This window comes from Maylandia zebra, linkage group LG16, assembly GCF_041146795.1.
Source record: "Maylandia zebra isolate NMK-2024a linkage group LG16, Mzebra_GT3a, whole genome shotgun sequence".
In the NCBI taxonomy this organism is placed as follows: domain Eukaryota; kingdom Metazoa; phylum Chordata; class Actinopteri; order Cichliformes; family Cichlidae; genus Maylandia; species Maylandia zebra.
The window spans coordinates 37,099,043-37,125,060 of NC_135182.1; the positions used below are offsets into that span (position 1 = coordinate 37,099,043).

Sequence of the window (26,018 nt, forward strand, 5' to 3'; positions counted from 1 at the left end):
AGTGAAGCGTCTCTGCCACCGATCAATCGGATCAATAACGGCGGTTCTGCTAGAGGCTGCGTGACGGTTCAGAAATGACTTCAAATAAATAAACGTTTGTTTTTCTTATTTGTCTCAGTGTTTTGGCATAAATGGGCTTCCATACCTGAATAACAACACAACGTGTGATCGTGTTAATTCTGATTTTATGTCATGTTTATCAATAACAAACGAGTCCATTTCAAACATATCAGAAAAGTTTTACAGCATCTTCAGCAGAACCACAAACAAACTTCAGAATCCTGGACCAGGTCCAGGATCAGGACTAGGACCCAGAGTTAAACCAGGATCAAGACCAGGACCTGGTCCAGTCTGATCAGTCCTGTGGAGGAAGAATTGGCCTCTTTGTGGGTCCAGCACAGAACTCCTCCAAGAACCCAGTCTGAGGAGACCAGAACGAGTCCAGACTCGTGGGCTCAGAGTTGGCTCTCATGCTGAGCTCAGTGGCGCCGCAGGTCAGACGCGATGGCGGCAGCGGTGTGTTCAGGGACACGGGGCTGACAACAAATCCTGGAAACGCGGCTTCAGGGCGGCCCAGGAGTAGGCCGAGGTGTCCACCTGCAGAATCAGAACCACATGCTGACGGAGGAGGTCGTCACCGCACGACACAGTTAATCGGTTAAATGCCGTTACCTTGACGATATGTCTACGGGCAACGTCGGGCTTCCTGCAGAGTCCCTGCAGCCGCTTACAGAGCTGCTCAGGTGTGGAGTACAGGTACTGTGCTGCATTAGAGAACAAGTAGTAGTTTAGGTGTGCTCCTTTAAGGACAGCAGAAGAAGAAGCTGCAGAGACACAGGTGTGCTCACCTGGAAATATCTCGGGGTAAACGAGCGCCTTCGGACACAGAGGGAAGCAGCCGCAATGCACCGCCTCCAACCTGCAACACATTCAACACGTGACTCACCTGAGAGCCAATGAGAGAGCAGAGCATTCTGCACACCTGTACCAGCTACCATTACCTGAGAGTCCTGACCAATGAGAAACCAGGAATAAACAGAACTGACTTCCCCTCAGTTATCACCTTACAGAGGCTTTTATTTTGTTAAAATAAACTTGTACTTTCCCCCCTTCTATCTACATGCAGGCATTTATTTTGTTGAGTTTCCTGTTCAGTCAGCAGGTCTGAGTGATTAAGTAGCACTCTGCCTGTTAGCATGCTAACACTAGCGTGCACTATCGCCCCCTCGGACGGCGCTCTTCTTCTTCTCTGCTGTAATTGGTGCAGGATTCTTTAGCAGAGGAACTTTTGACCATGTGGTCATGTGACTGCCTTGATGTGACTCACTGATCAATAACCTGATCATTAACAATCAGTGCAGAGGAGAGCTGCTGCCTGAGAGTTCAGCTGCTCTGACGCGATTGATCAATAATGTGATCGCTAATGACCCGATCATTACTGCTGTGAACAGTCTGAACATTAGCTGGATTCCTCGGTGCTGCAGAGTCCTCGTGTGTGCTCGTTTCTCTCATCTGGGATCAATAGAGCTGACATGAATCAGGTGAACATCACACGGATGCTCCGAACTGTCTGATTGGCTGATTCGGGCTGACTGAAGTCACACCTGCAGGACTCTGCTGGACTCTGGACGCTTTCAAAGAGTCCTTGATGTGACACCTGAGTGAAGACTCTGAGGCCTGGGAGGGATGCAGAGACTCTCAGATCAGGACTGCACCGACCGCTGCGACGCCTGCAGTGGAATCAAACGCACCCCGAACAGCAGCAGCTCACGCTGAATTATTAAAGGACACAAACTCAGACATGACCACTAAATAACAGCAGCAGGACATGGTCCGCCAAAATAAAAGCTTCCTTCATACAATGTACAGCAGCGGTCCCCAACCCCCGGGCCTCGGACCGGTACCGGTCCGTGAGTCGTTTGACACCGGGCTGTGAGAGTTGAGGCTCAGGTGTGAAATGTATAGTTTTCAGGGTTTTTATCGGTTTTCAGCGTTATTTTGTTATCGTTTTTATCGTTAACTCGATTTCCTGGGTCTTTTCACGTGTGTTATGAATACTTTTCTTTTTTTTGGTACCGGTACTAGTTTTATTTTGATGTATTTATCCGCAACACCTTAAAGGCCGATCCATGAAAATATTGTCGGGCATAAACCGGTCCGTGGCGCAAAAAAGGTTGGAGACCGCTGATGTACAGCCCGTCAAAATAACAGAAGGATGCGGCCCACCAAAATAAAAGCTTGATCATGCAGTCCATCAAAATGACAGAAGGACACAGCCCGCCAAACTATAAGCTTCTTCATACAGCCCACCAAAATAACAGGACGCAGCTCACCAAAATAAAAGTTTCTTCATACAGCCTACAGCCCATCAAAATAACAGCACCAGGACACGGCCTGCCAAAATAAAAGCTTCATCATACAGCTGGTCAAAACAACAGTATTAGGACACAGTTCACCAAAATAAGAGCTTCATCATAAAAGTGTCTGCAAATGTCAACAAAATAAAAGCCTCAGCTTTTACACTGTGTGGAAGAACAGAAATCTGTGGGGGGGGGGGGGTGTCACGTGAAATTAATTTCTGTATTTTAAAACTAAGACTTTTACTTTAAAATCCCGCTGTTTGGTCACACTCACATTATAATTAAACTATGGTTTTATTCTGTCTATAGGAACTTCCTGCTGCAGAACACCAGAGAGTAAATCTGTATAAAGGCGCATGAGATCAACCCTGGCGCAGGTAAAACAGGTGACTCACATGGCGACGCCGAAGAACTCGTGATTGGCAGTGGAGACAACAACATCAGCCTCACACAGAACCCTCAGGTAGTCCTCCTTAGAGGGGAGGAAACCCCAGTTCAAGATGTGGGAGTCCAGGAGGAGTCTGGAGGAGGAGAAGATCTCTGCAGTAGGAGGAGAGGAAGGAGGAGAAGGTTATAAACAGAATGAAATAACTTGCAGATATTGTGTGTGTGTGTGTGTGTGTGTGTGTGTGTGCGCGCGTGTCACAATCAATACTGTGACCCTCTTAGCCAATCAGAGTCGATTAGAGTCGTCCTAATGGGATTAAATTCAGTGCTCATGAAGCTGATTTAAAGGCTGCTCTAAAACTTTAATATCACACACACACACACAATCACATCATCAGCTGATGATACAATCCGTTAGAAACACAGGGGCAGCAGTGACCTTTGACCCTTAGAAGATGGTTCAACTGCCGCCTGAGAACCAGTGAGAGGAGGAGCTGCTGGACTCCTCGAGCTTGGTTCTGCTGGAGGTTAAAAGGGAGTTTTTCCTTCCCGCGTGTGTGTGTGCGTGTATTTGTGTGTGTACCGGGCACGTCGGTGAAGGTCTCTCCGAGCACGGACAGGTGGAAGTCGAGTCCTCGCTCCTTCAGTCTGAGCAGAGTGCTGAAGAACAGCTCAGGGTTTTTATCATGCTCCCTGCACGCGCGCGCGCGCACACACACACACACACACACACACACACACACACACACACACACTTTAATACATGTATGTGAAGTCTGAAGGTGGTCAGGTGGCTGTGATGTCAGAGGTCAGCAGTGCTTGGGACAAGCCAACAGAAGAACACGCCCAGCTGCTGTTTGCTTCCTGTTTCCTGCATGTAGGTGACTTTCTGTGTGGCGTCAGGTGTTGGTGGTCGTCTCCACCTGATCCTCTGCTTACACAGTGAAGGTCAAACAGCAGCCGCAGCGGCAACAATGATCTCCTCAGATGACAAGCAAGCAGATTATTCCTTCCATTCGCAGCTCGTTCCGGCCGGCCGCAGATAATTCCCTCATTTCCCGCAAACCTTTCACTCCTTCAGCGAGCCTCCAATCCTCCTCCCCGAGCATCGCCGTGACGGGGAGGACCGAGAGTTACCATCCCCGCCTTCTCGGTCTGAGAGCGTAATTAACAGGATCAACCTCACAGCCACCAGAACCCTCAAATTCATCCACACAGGAAGCTGCAGTGTCCGCCATCAGCCCGAAAACTGATCGCAATCATCCTGATCACCTACCAATAATGCTCCAGTCACCAATCAGGTCTCACACTGATGATGTCATACATCTATAAGCTACCAGAAACATGCCACCTGTCACATGAAACTGATCCATCAATCACAGCAATCTTCAAATTTCACAATAAAATCTATACAGACTCAATACTGCTGACAGATTTACAAAGTAAAAGCTCAGTTAGATAGTTCATACTGTCAAGACTTTCACAGTAAGAGTCAGTTATAGAAAGCAGGGTGATTTGTTTTTCAAAATACAATAGTTACAATAGTGAAGTCAATTATTTTATCAGATAATAAAATATAAATAAAATCACCATTTACCATTTAGTTACAGGAATTTAGCAGGCTGATTTAAAGCATAATTTCAAAATAAAAGCCCCATTTGCTGACAGTCTGTTTTCAGTTTTTTGTGTGCATGCTCAGTGAAGGGCCAAGAGCTCATTAATATTCATCGAGCTCCAGCACCGTGTTCACCTGGAAGCCCCCCCCCTCAGCAGTAAGAGGCTGTAATCTGAGGATCGGGGCCAGGCTCAGATTAAAGCCTGATGAGCTGCAGCTTCAATCAGAGATTAACAGGAAATCCTTGTCGCCGCAGCCGTAATCCATCTGTGTTTGTGCCACCACAGCAGCTTACAGCACGCCGCTTTGTCACCGATACAACGCAAGGTGAGGTGCACACGCCGACGCTCACCATCAGCCTCACACTGCAACACGTCATGTTTACAAGCCTCCACCTGCTGTAACTGTAGTCTGATTACTTCATGATGATAGAGGATTTGTGTTTTAATGAAAGTGAACTTGCAGCCTCACGCTGTGAAACTTTGAGTTTTTATACGTCTTCATTAACATTTCACTCACTCAACCTGACAAACAGCAGGAAACTGTCTCAAAGCTTCAAAATAAAAGCTGAAGATTCTGTGAAATTACCTGTTTTTTACTTTCAAAATAAAAGCTTTCCTTTCAATATAACAGAACTTTTCATAATAAAATAAAATAAATGACAGGGACTAGAAAGAGAGAGCAGATTTCTCCTGTTTTGGCTTCCCTTCATTGGCTTCCTGTTAAATCCAGAATTCAAAATCCTGCTCCTCACATACAAGGTCTTAAATAATCAGGCCCCATCTTATCTTAATGACCTTGTAGTACCATATCACCCTATTAGAGCACTTCGCTCTCGCTCTGCAGGCCTACTTGTTGTTCCTAGAGTATTTAAAAGTAGAATGGGAGGCAGAGCCTTCAGTTTTCAGGCCCCTCTTCTGTGGAACCAGCTTCCAGTTTGGATTCAGGAGACAGACACTATCTCTACTTTCAAGATTAGGCTTCAAACTTTCCTTTTTGCTAAAGCATATAGTTAGGGCTGGACCAGGTGACCCTGAATCCTCCCTTAGTTATGCTGCAATAGATGTAGGCTGCCGGGGGATTCCCATGATGCACTGGGTGTTTCTTCGTCACTCACTATGTGTTAACAGACCTCTCTGCATTGAATCATACCTGCTATTAACCTCCGTCTCTCTTCCACAGCATGTCTTTATCCTGTCTTCCTTCTCTCACCCCAACCAATCACAGCAGATGGCCCCGCCCATCCCTGAGCCTGGTTCTGCTGGATAATAATAATAATAATAATAATAATAATATGTAATAATGTGTATGTGTTAGTCCCCATAGGGAAATTACTCCTCTGCATTTAACCCATTCAGCCAGTGAAGCAGTAGGCAGCCACCAGTGCCGTGCCCGGGGAGCAGTGTGTAGGGACGGTACCTTGCTCAGGGGTACCTCAGGGTAGCCGTTCAGTGGAGTCGAAACCCCCGACCTTCCGATCATGGGGCAACCACTTTACCTACTGAGCTATCCCTGCCATTGCCAGAGGTTTCTTCCTGTTAAAAGGGAGTTTTTCCTTTCCACTGTCTCCAAAGTACTTGCTCATAGGGGGTCATATGATCACAATGACTTTACAATATAAAGCACCTTGAGGCGACAGTTGTTTTCATTTGGCGCTGTAGAAATAAAAGTGCATTGAATTAAAATGACAGCTTTATTCGAGGTTTGTTTTCTTAGGTTTATTGTGGCAGTTTAGCTCAGGTCTGATGTTCCATGAGATTATTTTACAGCTGATATAAAAGTCTCATTCTGGTTTCATTTTCAAAGTAAAAATAGTAAAATCTTTTATTCTGAAATGTGTTTTATTTTGTTTTGCTGCCTTGGTTTAAAAGAGTTTTCAAAAGAGTTTTCAAAGTAAAGGCTTCAGACTGAACTCACCACCTGTGAGGCCACACGATGTGCAAAGGATTCACCTGGCTGGCCACGCCCCCCTCCGCAGGCTGCTCACACCTGTCGGGTCACAAACTGATGTGAGACAAAACTCTTTGAGTCTTTGAGTTTTACCAGGGATGGATTTGTACCGTGGCGTATCTTCATCGTGAGCTCTGCTCTGCTGCTCGCCCTGCAACATGATATCATCAACACGAGACTGCTCAGTAGGCCGCTGCAGGAGTTTGTGTTTAGGCAAGAACCTGAAAAAGAAAGAAAAACAGGAAATGAGTGGAGACTGCAGCGCACTCAGAGCAGGTACATGTCCACCACAGAGATAGAAACTTCAGACCCGTTAGCATCAGGAGCTAACGGGTCCTGCTGTCACATCAACAACGGTCTTCTCCCCTGATGAGCCGCAGCCGCTGTGAGTCATCAACCAATCAGACACATTTAGAGCTGGAAGCCCCTCCCCTAAGATTTAGAAAACAGTGACCCATAGTGGGGACTGTCAAAGGTGACATCACTTCCTCTGAGCATGCTGCTTGCTCTGTTACTGTTCTGAGATCCTGCAGAGGCTCCAGGAAAGCTTACGTGGGAACACGGGGGAGGGGCGGGAGGGAGAGGGGGAGGGGGGTGTCTGGAGGTTGTTTCCTCCTCCCCACAGAGCTGGACGGCCTCTCAGTGGAGTTTCTGCCTCTAAGGCTTCTGGGAAAACTTGATTCAATAATCCATTTTATAAATTAGATGTTTGACTGGAGACAATAAAAACATGAGCGGGGGGGGGGGGGGGGGGGGGGTGTAATTATGTTATTGATAAATGTGCAGTGATCAGGACGATGACCTCACCTCTGAGTCTGATTAAACACGAAGGAATGAAGGTCAAAAATCACTGTGGCGCATTTACTTTATTACCAATAATCACAGCGCCAAACACACACCGACTTCACCTCAGCCCAGAGCGCCAAACGCACACCGACTTCATCCCAGCCCAGAGGACCAAACGCACACCGACTTCATCCCAGCCCAGAGCGGCAAACGCACACCGACTCTGCAGTCACACTGACAGCTGATCCTCAGATTCTGCTCTGTCACAGTGCATGGCTGCGTGCAGGTTTTCTACACCTGAGCTCAAAGACTCAGAGACTGTGGTCCTTTTACTGCGTGATCATCATGAACACAACAGCTGCTGTCAGTGATCCCCGATGTATCGCAGTGTTTGGATCTCTGTAATAGGGGTGGGTTTAAAAAAAAATAGATTTTCCGATTAAAATCAATTTTAGCTTGGAAAAAAAAAAAAAAAAATTATTGATTCATTAAATCCTCAATTTTTGAATATAAATGAATTTTATCAGCAAGTCCAGAATCTCAGTTTGAAGCTCACAAAACTATTTCAACAACAACCAAACAGCTAAAACAGCAAATGAGAGCAGATACACGGATTCGGCACAAAGACGTAAACACAAAGCGCGGACCCGACGCATCAGAATCTGTGAGCTGTCGGCTTTCTCGCACAGACACGCCGTCGGGGCTGAAAGCCGACAGCTCACAGATTCTGATGCAACAGGTGTCGCGACTCTCCAAACAAAATCCACTGAACCAGCAGCAAAAGAAGATCCACACTACGCTTCACATTTGATAAACATCGTCATGAATTCCCTGACTTTGCTGTTTTTCCTTCCACCACGATAAATCACACTTCCTGCACAGCTCTCTCTCTCAGTGCACTCAGAGAACAATTTCCCATCACAAATCTCTGTTTTCTTCATTGCTCATTACGCACCAGTCTGCTGTTGTGTTCACTGCTGTCGGCCTCCAACAATAAAGCCTCATTTCTGCTGTTCAAACTGAAGAAACTTTTTCTCAGATTACAAACTCTCAGCTGTGTCTAATCAAACCTCTGTGACTTATATCTGCTGCACTTCAGCAGCATCAGGTAATGTTTACATGTCGATTCATGGTTGTATTTTAAGGTTATCTGCTATAAAAAAGTCAGACCAGGAACATGTCCTTCATGTTTTTCTGTTTTATCCTCAGTTACTTTGTTGCCATGATGCCAGGTCTCTCTTGAAAATGAGATTTTTAACCTGGATAAATAAAGGACTAATACTTTGACACAAAGGCCTCTGCTGTGATGCTCACACCTCTGAAGTCTCACAGTGTCAGCTTTGATTTATACATAGATATAAAATATGGATATGTGCTGATAAATGATGAGAATTATAATATTTCTGACTGCGTCCAAACTGAAATCAGTGACAATATTGTGATTAGAGCAGGGCGATATGACCAAAAATATTTATCACGATATACATTTGAAAATCTGCGATAACGACATAACTGACGATATAATTGACACGAGACAAAATACTTTACAACTCCACAACTTTATTAGTGCAAAAAACTCATCAATGTATTTGCACTTAAACAAGCAGCTGTTTCTTATGTGCATTAAAGTTATATAAAAATTAGAGATGGACCGATCCAATATTACGTATCGGTATCGGTCCGATACTGACCTAAATTACTGGATCGGATATCGGAGAAAAATAAAAAATGTAATCGATCCATTAAATATCACGAAAGCACCTCACAAAACTTGCAACACGCCGTAACTCACCTCAGAACGTTAGCACGTCGGAGCAGTATGCATCACGTGATAGAGCGGCTGTGGCATGCGGGACCTGTCGGTGGTCTGGATAGCATGTGGAGCTTCGCTAGCAACCCGGCATTTCATCTCCGACAAAGTTATCCCGAGAGAAGTAAAGCAAGTGTGTAAGTCCATCTCTGAATGTTTGTAAAGCATTCCTGCGTTAAGCTTAACAAGCGATATATGGAGCGACTGCCTCTTCTTGCTGCTACTTCAATCATGAAACTGCTTAACGATCAGCTGATCGGCTTTTCTGTCACGAGTCCATGTCTCTAGTTTGCTTTTGGCCCACTTTGCACCAGAAAGAGGAAACCAGCGGCTGAACAACAGCAGCACGTTTAAGCTTGATCAGCTGTTGTTAGAATGTATTTAATGTTACTTTCTACTCGAGGATCTTTTTCTACGTAGCTGACGGCTGTAACTGTGCAGGGGCGGATCTAGCAAAGGTTAGCCAGGGGGGGCCGATAGGGCATTAACAGGGAAAAGGGGGCACAAAGACATACTTTTCTTTCTTATTCTCATTTAAAATGTCTAGCTTTTAATAAATAATTATCTGACACCCAAAGTTTTAATTTGATGTAAAATGAATAGAAGTCAATTACTGTATATAGTAACTATTAAGTCTAATATATATACCCTAGTAAGCTATAGTACTTTTTCCTTTCAGAAGGTACCATCTGTGCAGTCTGCAATTTTGTTGAAGAAAGATGTTGAATCTATTTAATATTTCTTGAAAAATAATTGATTTCTGTGCATTTTTTTTCACACTGCATCAAATTAAGGTTGATTACGTCGATTAAGCATCATGAGGTGGAGCGTGAGGGGTGGTTCCCTATTTTTTATTTATTTATTTTTGTTGTTGCTGGGAGTTGGAACCCTATTAGTTAGGTTGCTTAATATTTACGCTAAGTACTCTTTAAAATACCAGAATAGTGAGGATGGTGTAGGTTTAAGTTTATTAGATTGATCAGTATTGCTGAACTATGAAATTTTTTTTTTTTTGCATACAGGTATAACAGAATAGCTTTAGTGTAGTTGTTGTTTTAAACTTGAGTATGAACTTATACAAAATGCAGCAAAATTTTTAAAAAACAGTTTTGTTGATTAAAAAACACTATATCGGATTCATATCGGTATCGGCAGATATCCAAATTTATGATATCGGTATCGGACATAAAAAAGTGGTATCGTGCCATCTCTAATAAAAATGTAACAGTGCAAATTCCTCGCTGACAGTTTAACCAAAAGGCATTTCCAGTGGAAACTGGCCGACATATCCTCAGCATAACCATGTATAATATCCACAAACCTTAAAAAGGGGTTATACACACACAATACGGTAACATTATGTTGAAGCACAGTACGTATCACTCCGCGAGGCTCCGCCTACAATAGCCGTAATGCTCCGACAATCCATCCCGCGGTGCGGCTTCGTAGCTTAGCAAAGTCGTACTGAAACATTTGACAGATTTTCGAGCGCCGTGCACATAAAATCGTTTCCAGGTCAGTAAACACAACCAGAGTTCATACATAAGGCACACGGGGTTATAAGGGGCTCTGTCGACTTTCAGAAAAATCAAAGGATTGGTTTTAAGTGCGCCGTATTTTCCAAACACGGTAATAACGACGGCCCGCTAGCGTGCGCTACCAAAAATAGTGCTTTGTTGTGTATCTGACGGACGAAAGCTAAACCAGTTCCACACCACTGAAGCTGCAGCATTTTTACAAACCAGTTCTGCTTCATCCGTTTCATTCAACGATCCGCTTTTGCTCTTCTCGTTCTGCGTTGCCGCCATGTGCGTATGTAAACAAAGGCACAGCGCATGCGGATTTTACCCATATTCTATCGCCATATTTTATTTTCCTATCGTGGCCCAAAATTACACTGGTATTACCGTGAACGGTATGATATGGCCCAGCCCTAATCGTGATGTCTTAATTCTATATGACTTTAGTATTGATTAATATCAGAGTATCGACTTTTTGGACAGCTTCAGTGGGTGCAGGCAGAGGCCGAGGCTGCAGGAGGAAGAGGAGGACGCGTCAGAGACCTTCGTTGGTCTGTTGTCGTTCTCCACTCAGTGAGTTTGACCTGCAGGAGGTGACAGCCACTATGAAAGCAGACAAAGCTTAGAAGACCAAACACTGCGGGCAGGAGGACACCTGCTGCTCACGTGATGCGCTCATTGATCCTCCTCGACGTGATGGATGCTCCGTCTGTGCACCGCCGCAAGTCAATCACTATCCAATTACACGAGTCCACCTGTCAGAGCCGCCTGATGGATGGAGACCACAAACACCACACTGCACGCGCTCCAACAAGCAGCGGCATCCTTCTTGTGCCATAGGAAAGAACGAGGAACACCTGCCAGCTAATGAGCTAAAGCAGCGCTGTGATTGGTCTCAGAGGGGAGCTGTGCTCAGGTGTGCTCAGAGGCAGCTGTACTGTTTCTTCGCTCTCACACATTCTCGGAGCGAGTTGACCGAGAACATGATGATTGTCATCTGTTTATTTTATGAAAGCAGAGTAAGCAGAGTTTAAATGTTATAGGTCATTACAGTGAAATGAAGATTTCATGGAGCTCTCTGCTTCCTCCTCAGTCTAAGCGTTAACACTCCTGTTTCCTGTGTTGAGCATGGCGGAGGAGGACGTGGAGGATGGCGGCCGTGTCATCACTTCCTCACAGTGTGAGGGCGGAGCATGAGACACATGAGACACTGCAGAGCAGACGTCCTCATCACGACAGGGTGATTAGTGACAGTGTTTCAGATCATGGAAGTAAAGTAACCAGTAGTATATCAAACATCTGTATCCTGGAGTAACTAAGTAATGTACTGCATTACTTTAACTCTTTGGAGTATAATTGGCTGTTTCTGACCTCTAAATTTCTCCTTTAAAAACGGTTTCCTCGCCTTGTTTGTTGTCAGTCTTTTCAGCACAAGCTCAGGTCTGAATTTACTGACTGTATCAACACAGCTCATCTACAAATCAGGCAAAAACATCAAATCTGAGTAGAAAAAGGATACTGTAACAAACACAAACATGTTTAACGAATCATTTGCATAACTTGAAATGTAAATAGAAATTATACATTTTAGTAACCTATGCACACGATTTGTAAACAGCAAAGTTATTCAAACTATTTACAGAACAATCCGGAGTTAGGGGACTGCAGGTTTGCCGTGTACTGACCTGCTGACATCAGGAAACTGGAGCGGGAAGTTCAGGACCACACACTTGGGCCTGATGAGGCAGTCCAAGTCTTTGGGGCGATGGTCTGGGATCTTGTTCATGAAGGAGGGGATGGATGACAGGAAGGAGTCCATGTTGAAGCGGGAGTTGAAGACCACGACATCTGCCACCAGGCTGGTGTCGCGCACACACACACACACACACACACACACACACACACACACACACACACACACACGAGACAGAGGACATGAAGCTCCATCACTGAAGGCCACGCTCTGCAGTTTACCTGAGATTCAGGTCACCTGTCTGAAACAAGCTGCTGTAGCTCCTCCCACTTTAAGACAACTAAACTCTGATTGGCTGCCCTCACATATAAATTATTCACTTATAGTGTGTAGCCGTGTCTGCACCTGGAGCTTTTGACCTATACACACCTGTGTAACGTGAACTTTGACCTGAGGTCAGAGCTTCGTCCTGGAACAGGTACACCTGTGTTTACGTCCTGAAGTTCAGACTAACTCTGAGGAAAACCTGGGCAGGAGTGTAAGGACCCACTGTCTGCAGGTTTACATAGGTCACGTTTAAGCTTCAGGTGAACATGAAGACACGCCTCCATGCAGTGATCCAGATCAGATACATTAGTTTGGACTGAGGCTTTGCGGGGAGGCGTGCGGACACCGCTGGGCACGGGCCAATCAGACATCTGCTAACGATCCCAGCTGTGTTATTTGATGGCACTGTAACCACGTTAGAGGAGACGGAGCGGCTCGGCTTATTGACGAGCTGCCCGCAGATCAACAACAATCAGTTTTCTGCCGCTCGTTACTGTCCCGCCGCTGATTAATGAACACTACAGCCCCCGCAATTAACCAATCGCATCCCAGCAGCTCATTAACCAATCACACACTGCCTTACCAAGGCAAACTAGAGCACAGCGCATCAATCAGCTAATAATCAATAATCAGTTTACGGGCTGGATGCTGGCAGTACGAACATCAGAGTAGCCATTACTCAGACAGCTGACAGGAAGCTGATCGGCAGCTTTCTGTGGCACACCGCCAGCTCCAGACCAGCTGACTCGCTCCAATGATGGTAGTTACCGGAGCACATGGTTTCTGCTGCTGTCTGCGTGCATCGCCCTCACAGCCTAATGGTGTCATAGCCCACACCCTGGACCCAGCAGTACCTTCTGGTTAGGCTCTACAAACGCAGCACGACATGGACTCCCCCACCCGTACAAACACACTCACCATGAGAGCACCTGGTTGTAGCCGTACTGGAAGTCCCTGTCCTGGTGTCGGCGGACCGGATAAAGTAGCTGGTTCTCGTGGAAGTACAGAACCTTCTTGAGCCGGGCCAGATCCGGTCTGAGAGCCGCCAGCTCACACAGGCTGAGGACGGAGCTGCTGAAGAGGAGCCTGCAGAGAGAGGAGACAATGAAGGAGGTGCAGACAGCGTGTCAGCAGCTCAGCTGATCATCTCAGAACACTGAGAATTCCTCAGTGAACTGCAGAGCCGACGCCTGCTTCCTGCTTCGAGCAGGTGATAGTGTAAGGCCGGAGGAGGAGCTCCTTCTCCTGGGCTGCACTGATGGAGAGGGCCAGTAAGCGTTCAGGGCTCACATGGATGCTTGAGTGATGGTTCGTGGCTTTGCTGAGTAATGTCAGAGTGGGTTTTCAAAATAAAAGTCCCTGCTTCTTTCATGCTCTGGGAGGGGGGGGACACACACACACAGACATGTCCTCATACAGTTGGTGACAGCGTCTAACCCACACAGAGAGATCAGAGGCCGGTGGCTCGTCACACCTCAGTGTTTTGAAGGAGTAGGAGGTCAAAGGTCAGCGTGGTGAGATGGTGACTCTTTGCTCCGAGGATGAGTCAGAGCGTTGTCCCTGTAAGAACGGTGGTATTGATCTGCACTCTCTGATGTGATCAGATATGAATCAGCAGCTTGTCAGAGTGGCGGTTTCAGGTCGCTGTGATCCCTGCCTGCTTACGGTGAATCGCTGTGGACACGTCAGACAGAGAGTTTGGGATGTGATGACATCTGTAGACACGTCTGTATGAAACGCTGTGGAACCATCTGCCTCCACAGATTAGACGGGCCTCTGTTTTTAAATGTCTTCACCCTGAGAGAAGATGGCTTTCAGTTGACAGGATGTTGTTTTTTTTAATGTAGAGCTTATTCTTTTGCTGTTTCGTTGTATCTGCTGTTCTTATGTCCTGTGCTGGCTGTTTTACAGTGCTTTATAAATAAAGTTGGATTGGAACTCGAAGCTCTGTTTGCTGCTGCAGTCACTGATGACATCCCCTAAATGTTGAGCTGAGCGCCCGACCAGCCCGAGCTCCACAGGATGCTAAAGGTGTTAGAAACAAACGCTCAAACTAGCCCTTGTGAGACTGCAAAGCATACTGGTTGGTTTGTTGGAACGGCCTGCTGAGCGGATGTGTAGCTCACTGCTACCAGCACAAGGACAAAGTTGCTGATGTTGGTCACATGGACTTTATCAGAACAAATCACATGACACTTAATCTGAGCATGCTCATTAAAGAGGTTCCACGAGGCAGGGTTCCTCAGGGTTCCGTCTGCGGTCCTCTGCTCTTTCTGACGCAGCTTACATTTCCAGCCTCGGTGAAGTTAGTGTGAATGCTTGAAAAGCATTCACAGTATTGTTCTTCAAATCTTTATTTTGAATGGCGATTCTGCTATTTCTGCTAATGCGGGCTATGAATTTTGGTGCTCATAACTTCTATTCTTTTTGAGATATGGAATTTTTTTTGCAATATTTTTTGCCCATTTCTGCCATATTATCAGTGGCCTCACTGATTTTCCTTGCCGGGTTGACCTGTTTTTTTTTTTTTGCTCAGTGAGATGAGCATCCGTTCTCAGACTGGGAGGCCCGGGTTGAAATCCCGCTTATGGCAACATTTCTTTCAGTTCACAGTTAAACTTTTTTAACTCTTTTCAGCAGAAATTCTGCTCATTCACCTCTTTTCAGCGCAATGTTCTGCTTCTTTCCATCTTTTCTGCAGAAATTCTTCTCATTCAACTCTTTTCAGCAAAATTTTCAGCTTTTTCACCTCTTATCAGCACAAATCTCAGCTGTTTTCAGAAAAAAACTCTTGAGCAGAAATTCGGCTGATTCACCCCTTTTCTGCAAAGTTTTTAGCCTTTTCACCTCTTATCAGCACAATTCTCAGCCACTTCTGCTCATTTCAGCAGAATTGTCAGTCTCTCCAACTCTTCTTTGTGAGAATGAGTTTGGCTCAGTGAGATGAGTAGCCGCCTTGAGACCAGAAGGGCCAGGTTCGAATCCTGCTCAGGGCAACGTTTTTTTCAAATTTCAACTTTTTCAGCTTTTTTCAGCAGACATCTTCAGCGTTAAGGCATCCACACAGCATTTTCACAGGAAATGCAAATTTTTCTAGTTCTAGTTGCTTCTGTACGTTAACTACTCCCACAATTTTTGTGCTATTTTCACCGTTCAAACTTTAAACTATTCTGCTATTTCTGGAGATGGGTGCTATGACTTTTGGTAGTTATAGCTATTATACTTAAAATATTAAGCTTTTTGTGCAATTTTTTGTCCCATCAAAATGAATGGGAAATTTCCGCAATTCTGCTAAAACTTGCTCGTTTTTGAAACTTTACTTCCTCATACTTTCACGTAGAAACGCCATTCACACTTTAAAATGTTCACAAATTATTGGGCTATTCATGTATGATTCAGCTTTTTCATGTCTGTTACCGTTTTCATCTTATCCCTCTTTAAGTTTTGAGTTTCATCTTTGTGATTTTTCAGAAAATACATGCGTTGTTATGGTTGCTATGCAGTTGGCTTTGAGTGGGCCATTTGTCCTTTTTCAATCTTCTCTTCATGTCCGAACAACTTGCTACTTGCTCAATTTTCCCTCAACCCCCACAAATTATACATCAAAACGTAGGTATTTTTGTTGGCTTTCAGAAAATGTCACTATCATTGTTGTGGGAGTTACAGAATTTTGGCAAATCTCCTCAGAGCAACACAAAGTTTCATGCTTTTTTTTCACCCGTTTCAGAGTTTATAATGGGTGTGTATGGGACGGAATGTTGGTGCTAGAGTGAGACAGCTCAACTGCTAGAGTGAGAGGAGCGAAAAAATTAATCTTGAAATCTTCTCTTTAAACTGCTGCTGTGTCCACAGCGTTTGCTCTACAGGTATGATTTTACCCTCAAAATGTAGCCATCGCTGTCCTCTTTCATCCAATGTGTTTATTATTGTAATAGGTGTTATGGTTCTGTCATAAATGTCACCAATGCACAGCCTCCTCCCTCCAACTCTTCCATAGACTAATGTTAAAATGGCTCAGAAGGTTCGTTTGAAAATCAGAAGTACAGGCTGTCTTTACGCTGTCGTCACGCCCATATAATAAACTCCACAGGCATGAAAACTGAGAATTCAGTAGACTAGACATTGCTGGTGCTCACGGTGAAAGAATTTTGTCAATACGACGTGTACTTTTGATTTGGGAACGATTTGTTGCGGGCTGACTTTTCTGTTTATTTTAAGCAGCAGAAGTGAGGCGCATGTCTGTGTGCGTGTGTATGGAGCCATTGGGTGCAGTCACTATAGCAACCAGGCTCACACCTGCTTAACGAGCTCTCTCTCACTCTGCCAAGATTCATCTTAAACACGTCTCTTTCAACTGCTGCTGTGTCCACAGTGTTTGCTCTACAGCCATCATTTTACCCTCAACGTCGCGATCATTGTTCTCTTTCCAATAGCATGTCTTTCAAAGCTCAGAGATGTAAACTTTTTATACTGTGTGGATCCAAGTGGAGGGATCACATTTTAGTCATTCTGTGATTTAACCCTTTAAAGCCGGTCGGAGCGGACACGCTCCATTTTGCGTAACTATTTTTAAATCCCGGTAGCACTGCAACCACGTAAGCTAGTGCAATAATTTTTTTTGCATATGAAACCAGAGGAGTTGTACTTACATCTTATGCCATCAGCTTGTTCTAGGTCACAGTTTCCTTCCACATATAGCTTTGCAAAAACTGCATAAAAAGCACTTGCAGCAACAAAAACATAATATTCCAGAAACACGCTTTGCCGATCCGATCAGCTGTTCGTAACACTTCCTACGTCCATCAGCGTGAACTATCACATGACCGCATGACCTGCCCGAAACCGGAAGTGACGTCATTTTGCGGAAATGTAGTTTTTTACCATCGTGGCCTTATGAGCCTATACTTGTGTTTTTAAAAGTTATGTTTGACTGTATGACTTTCTGTGTCGTTTCTGGGATGCTGAGGACTCATATTGCACTGCTGGAAATATTTTTATTTTGATGCATATGCTGTTATTTTGCAAATTTGCACTGTAATATATTTTTTCGTTTTTCCTGCAGTATATGAAAATTGGTGTATCTCAAAATAAAACTATGAAGACACTCAAAATAAATTTCCTTTGGTGGGAAACTAGTTTGTGCAACTTTTTTGTATTTACAGTTTTGAGGGATAAGCCTCTTAAATTTCTCTAACTAGAAATATATGTTATTTTTTTGTAGTTTATTGCACTTTTTTGCAATTTATGTAATTACTATGCACTTAATGCAGACATATTATTAAAATTTGGGCTATAATGGTTGTATTGATGTATAGCAACTTGAAATGCTCCAAAAAAATGGCTCCACAGCATGTAAAAATATACTATAAGCTCTGGCGGACTTGGTTCTATGGTAGGTCTTAAAGGGTTAAAGAATATGAACTTCATATCATAATATTCATTCAGATGTTTTCTGACTCTAAAATTTTCTTTTCCCATTACTTAAGTTTTTCTAATTCACATTTAAACATTTTCAGCTATTTTCCAACTTCTGCTGTGTGAACATCAGCTTTCAAAAGTTCTGAACTTTGGTTTTCAGGTGAAAATTTCTGTATTTTTCATCTCATTCAAAATTTTTAACTTGAAATTCAGCAATTAATTAATTTCAGTGCATATATTGAGATTTCAGCATTCACACTGCAGTTTCTTCAGAAAATGCACTTTCTAGTTTTACCTGTTTTTACCCTGCAGGGACCACAGCCGCTGATTAATTCCTAATCTGAGTCATTACATGTACTGATGGAGTTCCCCGAGCCTCCCTCCTCCGCATCCACAGCTGATGCAGTGCAGCTTCTTCTCTGATCCTCAGGCTCATCCTCATGGCCGTCACCAGGTAAGTCTTTGCTCATGCAGCAGCGAGGCCTCTGAGACCTCCCTCTAAATGTCTGTGTTGTCTGTGTGTTGACTCTCGTTTGGTGATGTCAGTGGTTAATGGACAGTTGTGCTCAGAGTTAACGAGGTGAGGAGTTCAGGTGGGGACAGTTTATTAGTTACATGCAGGTTTAAACCACAGCCACCCCACAGTGAGGGTTAAAGTGTGGATTGTGTTACCTGTCTGGGTCTCACCTGTATGACGGGCAGGCGGGGATGGTCTGGCTGAAGTAGAGCGCCGCTGTTCTTGCCCTCCAGTGCCATTTTTTGGCAGGTAGCGTGAAGACGGAGCAGCCCGCGATGTTTTCCTTCAACAGGTCCATAAGCTGTTTGTGCGAGCCGCCATAAAACGCCTCCACCAGCAGGATGCGGGGAGGCGGGGTCTCCTGTGCGGGAGGCGGGGTCTCCTGTAAGGGCAGATGAGAGCTGTTACTCACAGATGGAGTCATATACTCTTCATACACTCTTCAGAGTCATGAAACACCTGAGCGTCAGTGAATCAGGTTCGGTCAGGTGCGACAGGTGCACGCTCAGCGTCTGTGTGCAGCCACCCCCACACGCTCCATATAAGGACACATGTGCACCGGGCTGTCACAGCAGGAAATCAGGAGGGTTTGAACTGTCAGAGGGGAAAGTGGAAAAGCTTAAACAGTGGAGCTGGAATAGGCTCTGCCCTAGGGCTGCACGATTTTGCATAAAATGAGAATCACGATTTTTTGGCTTAGAATTGAGATCACGATTCTCTCACGATTTTCTTTTCCAGTATAAATATTTATTGCACTTATTAACTGCACATCAACTTCGTAACAGTTGAAACTGAACATAAAAACAACAAATGTCTCACGTTTTGTCGTTGCTGCAAAATGTTGTACTGCTTGAAATTCCGTCTCCACCGTTGCTCGACGCTGCGTGTACAGAGCAGGTAGTGCAACAATAGAAAAATAGTTGCGGGACGGCACTGTGTAGCGTTTGTCTAGGGTGTTGATCAGTTTCCTAAATCCCTCGTTTTGCACAGTGTTGATGGAGCCATATCTTTGGTCAGGTGATAAGTGATAGCCTCCGTAATGTCTTTGTGCCTGCGGGAGGTCGACGGGTATAGGGAAGCGCTGTATAAGGTTCCCGTTATTGATGTTTGGGTGGTTGACCGGGACGGATTTTCTCCTGTCACTTTCTCGTCATCCCTGACGTGCTCTCCGTTGTTTTTTCCTGCTAATTTTAGCATCACACGGCAGCTTCTGTATCACGTGGTATAAGGCTCCGCCCTTGTCATTTATTGAGCAGGAAGAGTGAGCGCTTGTTTTCATGCAGATTACGTCCCGGATCAAAATGCGGTACAATTGTCGTCTTTTTTTTCTTTTCTTTTTTTTTTAAAATCGTTGTCATTTGGAAATGAGATCGCACATAAGTATGAATCGAGATCGCAATTTTCTAACGATTAACCGTGCAGCCCTACTCTGCCCCCAAGACCCTGATTACCTGTTGCTCAGGTGTATTAAAGCAGCTGGACAGTTGTTAGAGTGTATCTCTGTTGTGACTGAAAGCTGCTTGTCAGCGTTTGTGTGTGATGATGCTCAGGTGTGTGACGTCACCCGGGACTCCAATCTCACACACACACAGCAACACACACACACACACACACACACAGCAACACACACACACACCAACACACACACACACACACAGTGTGTATCACTGTTTACAAACCATGAATGACTCATACCAACATGATCATTATGATCAATAACACTGATGTTTATTATCACTGTGATCATTACTGCCATGCGTGTTGTGACGCAGCACTGCAGTGTGAGGTCGGTGCGTCAGGCCCATTGATGGTCCATCGATCATATTGATCACAGCGATACAGGAGTGCGATGGCTTTGTGAGCGTGCATGCAGGCTGGTGGAGCTGATGGAGTTTTCCTGCTCATCACTTGGACGGAGCAGAAGTTTTGCACCAATCTGCTGACACGCGAGCTGAACCGATCACACGGGCTGCTGCGCCGGAGCAGATATGGAGGAGATGGCGGGGCGCTGCGGGGCGATTAGCTGCCGCTGCATTGTTGTTGCTGTCGTTGTGTTGTGTGCGCTCGCAGCTCATCCCTCAGCACAATGCGTGCTGATGGATCCATTATGGAGTTTACGCAGCAGCGGCTTCCGCTGAATCCCCTGCCCATGATTTCCAGTCCGCCTCCATTTAGCTGCCCACAAAGCACTCAGCGCGCCCGCACACGCTCAATCAGTCCATATCACCGGGCATGGCGCGGCAATCAGCGCCACCAATGAGCCGATTTAATGCAGACAAATCTGAGCATAATGCCGGCCGTTATTCTGAAAGCAACTTCCTGTCTAATACAGTCGGAGGACCCCGCGACCTTCAGAGCAGCCGGGCCCACACACACAGCAGGAACCCAGAAACCGAAAGCGCTCTACCCGAAGCGCCGCTTCCTGTCAAACATCTGTTCATTCAGAAATCAGACAACAATCAGCCTGATGTCATCAGTGTTTCCATGTTTACGTCACACGAGCTTAAACCTCTTCTCTGAACTTTCCACAGCTTCCTGTCATCGTCTCCGAGCTGCTGATCAGGAGCACCGACCTCTTCAGGCCCTGGGACCACATGTTTGACCACCCCCTCCCCACAAACCTTCAGATTCCTGATCATCATTAATAACAATGTTATTTACAAAAACAAAGATGTTGCTTTTGTCTTGCTGTGCTGACCTCTCACACTGAGTTCTGGGCCCTCACCAGGCCCTGAGCCAGAGGTTGGAAACACCAGATTAGAGCAGGGCGATATGACCAAAAATATTTATCACGATATACATTTGAAAATTTGCGATAACGATATAACTGACACGAGACAAAATACTTTACAACTCCACAACTTTATTAGTGCAAAAAAAAAAAAAAAACATCAATGTATTTTCACTTAAACAAGCAGCTGTTTTATGTGAATTAAAGTTATATAAAATGTAACAGTGCAAATGCAAATTCCTCGCTGACAGTTTAACCAAAAGGCATTTCCAGTGGAAACTGGCCGACATATCCTCAGCATAACCATGTATAATATCCACAAAACTTACAGGGGTTATACACACACAATACGGTAATATTATGTTGAAGCACAGTAAGTATCACTCCGCGAGGCTCCGCCTACGATAGCCGTAATGCTCCGACAATCCATCAAGCGGTGCGGCTTCGTAGCTTAGCAAAGTCGTACTGAAACATTTGACAGATTTTCGAGCGCCGTGCACATAAAATAGTTTCGAGGTCAGTAAACACAACCAGAGTTCATACATAAGGCACACGGGGTTATAAGCTCTGTCGACTTTCAGAAAAATCAAAGGATTGATTTTAAGTGTGCCATCCTTTCCAAAAAACACCATAATAACGACGGCCCGCTAGCATGCGCTACCAAAAATAGTGCTTTGTTGTGTGTCTGACAGACGAAAGCTAAACCAGCTCCACACCAGTGAAGCTGCAGCATTTTTACAAACCAGTTCTGCTTCATCTGTTTCATTCAACGATTTGCTTTCACCGCCATGCTTTTTCCGACGTGTGCGTACGAAAACAAAGGCACTGCGCATGCGCGTTTTACCCATATTCTATCGCGATATTTCATTTTTCTATCGTTGCCCAAAATTACACCGGTATTACCGTGAACGGTATGATATGGCCCAGCCCTACACCAGATTATTTAAGTTTGTTTTTGATCAAATGAATCTGCACAAACAGACAATAAAAAATGACTGAATCATGAATGAAGCGATGGTGTTGTTTCAATTGTTTTAAATAAAGTTTATTTCTACTTTTCAGTTATGTGTGCACGAACCTCGAAACTGTCAGGGACCCTCGTTTACTTTACTCGACCTCTCGTCACCTTTCACAGTAAAAGCAGGTTCAAAGAAATTGGACTGTTTTCATGTTTGTGTCTGATCACATTACCTGATTTTCAATCAGTAAATAAATGATTCCATCAGTGATGTGAAAATAAAAGAATGTTCTTAGAGACATTTCAACCTCAAGGCTGACACACACACACACAGACTGCTATTAATGAAAACAGGAAGTAGAATCAGGTCTGTGGTGCAGTGGTGAGATTTAATAAAGATCAGAGAGGAAATTCACATCCTCACACCGGGACCGGTCGATCAGACTGATTACCGATCAGTGCTCAATGAAGCCGGGTTTGAGGGGCACGTAGATGAGGCCAGAGCGCCGGACGGCGAGGCAGGAAGCGTGTCAGTAGACGTGAGCTGGATGGTTCCACCGTGGAGCCAGCGGGGGATTCCAGCTCACACTCATCTCACCTAAACACCTTTCCTCCCACTGCGCCTGGAAGCTGCCGACTCACTTGAAACAAAGGGTTAATGCGAGCGGCGTTCCCCGTAGGGAATCCCCCCGCAGCCTGATGGAAACAGCATGCCGCAGAACCACGGTGTGGGCGGAGCCCCGACAGCCTCAGCATGCAGCGGCCGGACCGGTCAGGATCAGGCAGGCCAGCCTCCACCCTGCCATGACGGACAGAGCTCCATCTACAACCACAGATGCCCATCGCCCAAAGCTTTCAGGAGCCCTGCTACGAGGTTTCAAGACGAGCACTGGCATCACGGCGAGGGGCGTGTCTGACTGCGAAACCGCACACTCACTGGCTAATCTGTGGAGCTTCTTCTCCAGCAGCTCCCTGATGAGTCGATAATCTCCACGACCATGAAGACAGAGGCGAAGCATCACTTTTGCTCTAAACCTGCCCCTCCGCCTCCACCCTCAGCCAGCAGTCCAAACCCACAGAGGTGACCTGTGCTGAGCTCCGACCTCACCACCTGCTGCACGCCTGAGCGTGCTCCTCCTCGGCCCTGCAGAGCAACTCGGATCGCGTCTGATAGCAAAGGTCACGACCCCTGGGGTCATATCGGACTGAGACATGAACCAATCACGTTTGTTTTTTTCCTCTCATTATTAAACCCTCAGCATGGACAGTACTGTGCCAAAGTCTTGAGCCACCCCTCGTGTCTTTATACTTTGCGTGTGCCATGCTGAGGCCTGTTGGAGGACAATAATGTGATGACAGTCCCAGTAGCACTGCACCCGCCCCCATCTGCACTGTAAATGTCACTGTGGGGTTTTCCTGCTCAGCCCACAGTGACTCTGCACTAACTGATGTACAGAGGATCTCCACAGAGCCTGCCTCACTCTCACCAACACTAAACTAAAACTACAGAGAGGTGATGGTCGCGTTTAGCGACACTGTGGGCGTCTTTAAGTCTTTTCATAAATCTGCCTCTGACACATGCCCTCCTTACAATAATCATTAAAAACACCAAAACCAGCAGTGAAACCAATAAAAACCAGAGTGAAACATCAAACCCACTGTGGAAATTCACCGAAACTAATGAATGAGTGGAATGAATGTAACGGCTCACTCCAGTTCTCTGATCTGTCTCAGTGTTCCTGTTTAATGTTTGGATGTCACTGCTTGTTTTGCCGTTCAACGTTTTTTATTCAACTCTGATGTATTTATGTTGCACTAAATCCCAACATCAGTTGCCTCACAGTGCTTTCTACTGTGAGGTACAGACCCCACAATAATGCTGTCAGGCCCCTGTGAGCAGGCACTTGACAACAGTGGGGAGTAAAAACTCGCTTTGATAGGAAGTTTACTGTGGAGCTGGGAAGTAAAAACCCACTGTGATCTGAGATGGGATGACCTGAACATGATGCTGGACACTGATGGGGTGGAAATAAGAACACCTGGACCTCACAGGTGGAGGAGCTGTACCTGAGTAACGCCAGCAGGTACATGTTTCTTACTGAAAATGAAAACACACCTGAGACACCCCAGAGCCTTCACCTGTCACCTGTCACTAGTGCACCCATCAGCTGATTCATCCACAGACTGGTTTCTCAGAGCAAACACCTGCACAGGTATCCATCGCCTGTACCTCAGTGTGCGTCTGAGCGCAGGTACGGTGTTTGTTGGTGGTGAGTGCAATGACCCAAACACTCTCCCACGCACCGAGTCAGGGCTCTGTCTACGTCCTGGAGTAGCACTGTTTCTAGGCTTCTCCGTCCAGCTCCGTTAGCACCGTTAGCATCGTTAGCTCTAAAAGCGTATCACCAGGACTCAGTTAGCTGATAGCGGCTAACAGCTAGCCGCAATCAGGTAGCTCTCCTTCCCCGGTGCAAAGTCCGCTCCTCCCCCACACTCCCCGCCACTGGCAGCCGGCAGGAGGACCGGAGCACCCGCCGGTGTGCTTCCACCGAGGACCCTCATACGAACGGCCAGTTCACCGACAGCGGGACACTCACCTCTGACAGCATCTCCCGGATCATAGCAGAATACGCACGGTCTGACGTCATCACGTCGGTTTAGCCGAGCAGCTCTTCCCGCCTTTTCTTCTGAGTGGAAAAAATAGTTAAATGTAAATTAAAGTCCATCCATTCACTTCCGCTTATCCTTTTCAGGGTCACGGGGGTGCTGGAGCCTATCCCAGCTGTCAAGGGGCGAGAGGCGGGGTACACCCTGGACAGGTCGCCAGTCTTTAGTCTGTCGCAGGGCTAAAATTTTAAAGTCAGAGGTTAAAAACTGCAGTTTAAAGAGTATTACACACTCAGAGACACCAGCCTGTGGTTTTAGTACGCAGTAAAGTATCAGCAGTACTGCTACTACCGCAGTAATACTGCATTAGTATAGTTAGCAGCAGGCGGGGATTTACAGTAATTTAATCCAAGTTTAATTATTATGTGAATAAACTTGAGCCATCGGGGTAACTTTGTGCTGAACATTTGGGGGGTCAAGATCTCTGTCTAAATAAATAAATAAATCTGGGTAAATTCCCAGATGATTAAACATGCAACTATTTTGCTGGGAATTCCTGAAATGAGTAAAGAAAATCAACAGCCTATTTATGCAAAATAATTCATAATTTTATTGGGGGGGGTTATATTGGTTGGGTCTGATTATTGGGGGGGTCATAATCCCCCTAACCTCCCTGGAAACTACGCCCCTGCCTGAGACTCACCTGAACACACCAGCATGTGTGACCAGGTGCTATCTTACCTGGACAACAGCTTCTGTTCACGCCCAAATTTTCACACAAGTTACAGAGGACACTCACGCCTGTTGTCCTGGGGACAGATGTGGCTACATTTTTGATAATCAGCAGCTTTAAGAAGCAGGCAGCAGGTCACCTGGTTAACCTTTGACCCTGATGGTGTGGCTGAAAAATGGAACGATGGCTCATTTGACCTCTGTGAGTGTCACGCCTACATGTTTGCATACAGTCTGTTTCTCTGTTTTATAAAACTGTTAAACTGCAGTCACATGATGCTGCATGTCCGTGGGTCACTTGATGTTCTCTGACCATCTTCATCACACATCTGCGTGTCTCATGAATACATGTACTTCATGCTTCAGTAAAGGAAACCTTTGCACTGTGTTTACGCAGGTAAAACTCTGCAGCTCACACTCACCAGACACACCTGTTCTCACCTGCATGAGTCACTCTGCTTCACTAACAGTCATGAACCAGTGATCAAAGGGCAATGACGGGTCAGCTGACTGCTGTCTGGCTGTTTTGTTAAATTGCATAAATCTTTATTAATAAACCCTGTGAGACAGGTGTGACGTTGGGCTGGTTTCAGGTGGTTTGAAGGCT

At 45.5% G+C, this 26,018-nt stretch overlaps 1 protein-coding gene across 3 annotated transcripts; it reads right to left on the reverse strand.

The window, feature by feature from the left end:
- Positions 1 to 168: 168 nt before the first annotated feature.
- gtdc1 (glycosyltransferase-like domain containing 1) lies at positions 169 to 24,775 on the reverse strand. Of its 3 annotated transcripts, XR_013093386.1 has the most exons (12): positions 24,670 to 24,775; positions 18,554 to 18,765; positions 13,367 to 13,534; positions 12,114 to 12,287; positions 6,423 to 6,533; positions 6,280 to 6,351; positions 3,331 to 3,440; positions 2,756 to 2,900; positions 2,334 to 2,394; positions 849 to 919; positions 673 to 764; positions 169 to 597 (listed from the first exon to the last, which is right to left on the reverse strand). XR_013093386.1 is itself a non-coding variant. In XM_004574424.3 (11 exons), exons 1-11 carry the CDS (start codon positions 24,718 to 24,720, stop codon positions 523 to 525), a joined length of 1,281 nt encoding a protein of 426 aa, XP_004574481.1. In that variant the 5' UTR covers positions 24,721 to 24,775; the 3' UTR covers positions 169 to 522. The 3 variants fall into 3 exon arrangements, 2 of the variants coding, with proteins under 2 accessions (XP_004574481.1, XP_012771204.1); XM_004574424.3 differs by lacking the exon at positions 2,334 to 2,394; XM_012915750.3 differs by lacking the exons at positions 2,334 to 2,394; positions 24,670 to 24,775 and adding an exon at positions 24,377 to 24,579.
- Positions 24,776 to 26,018: the final 1,243 nt, after the last annotated feature.

Coding starts and splice junctions, on each gene's coding strand:
- gtdc1 (XM_004574424.3), bottom strand. CDS start 24,720: ATGACGTCAGACCGTGCGTATTCTGCTATGATCCGGGAGATGCTGTCA. Junction 6,352..6,422: donor CACGATGAAGATACGCCACG/GTACAAATCCAT, acceptor GTGACCCGACAG/GTGTGAGCAGCCTGCGGAGG. Junction 920..2,755: donor GAGTTCTTCGGCGTCGCCAT/GTGAGTCACCTG, acceptor AATGTGTTGCAG/GTTGGAGGCGGTGCATTGCG.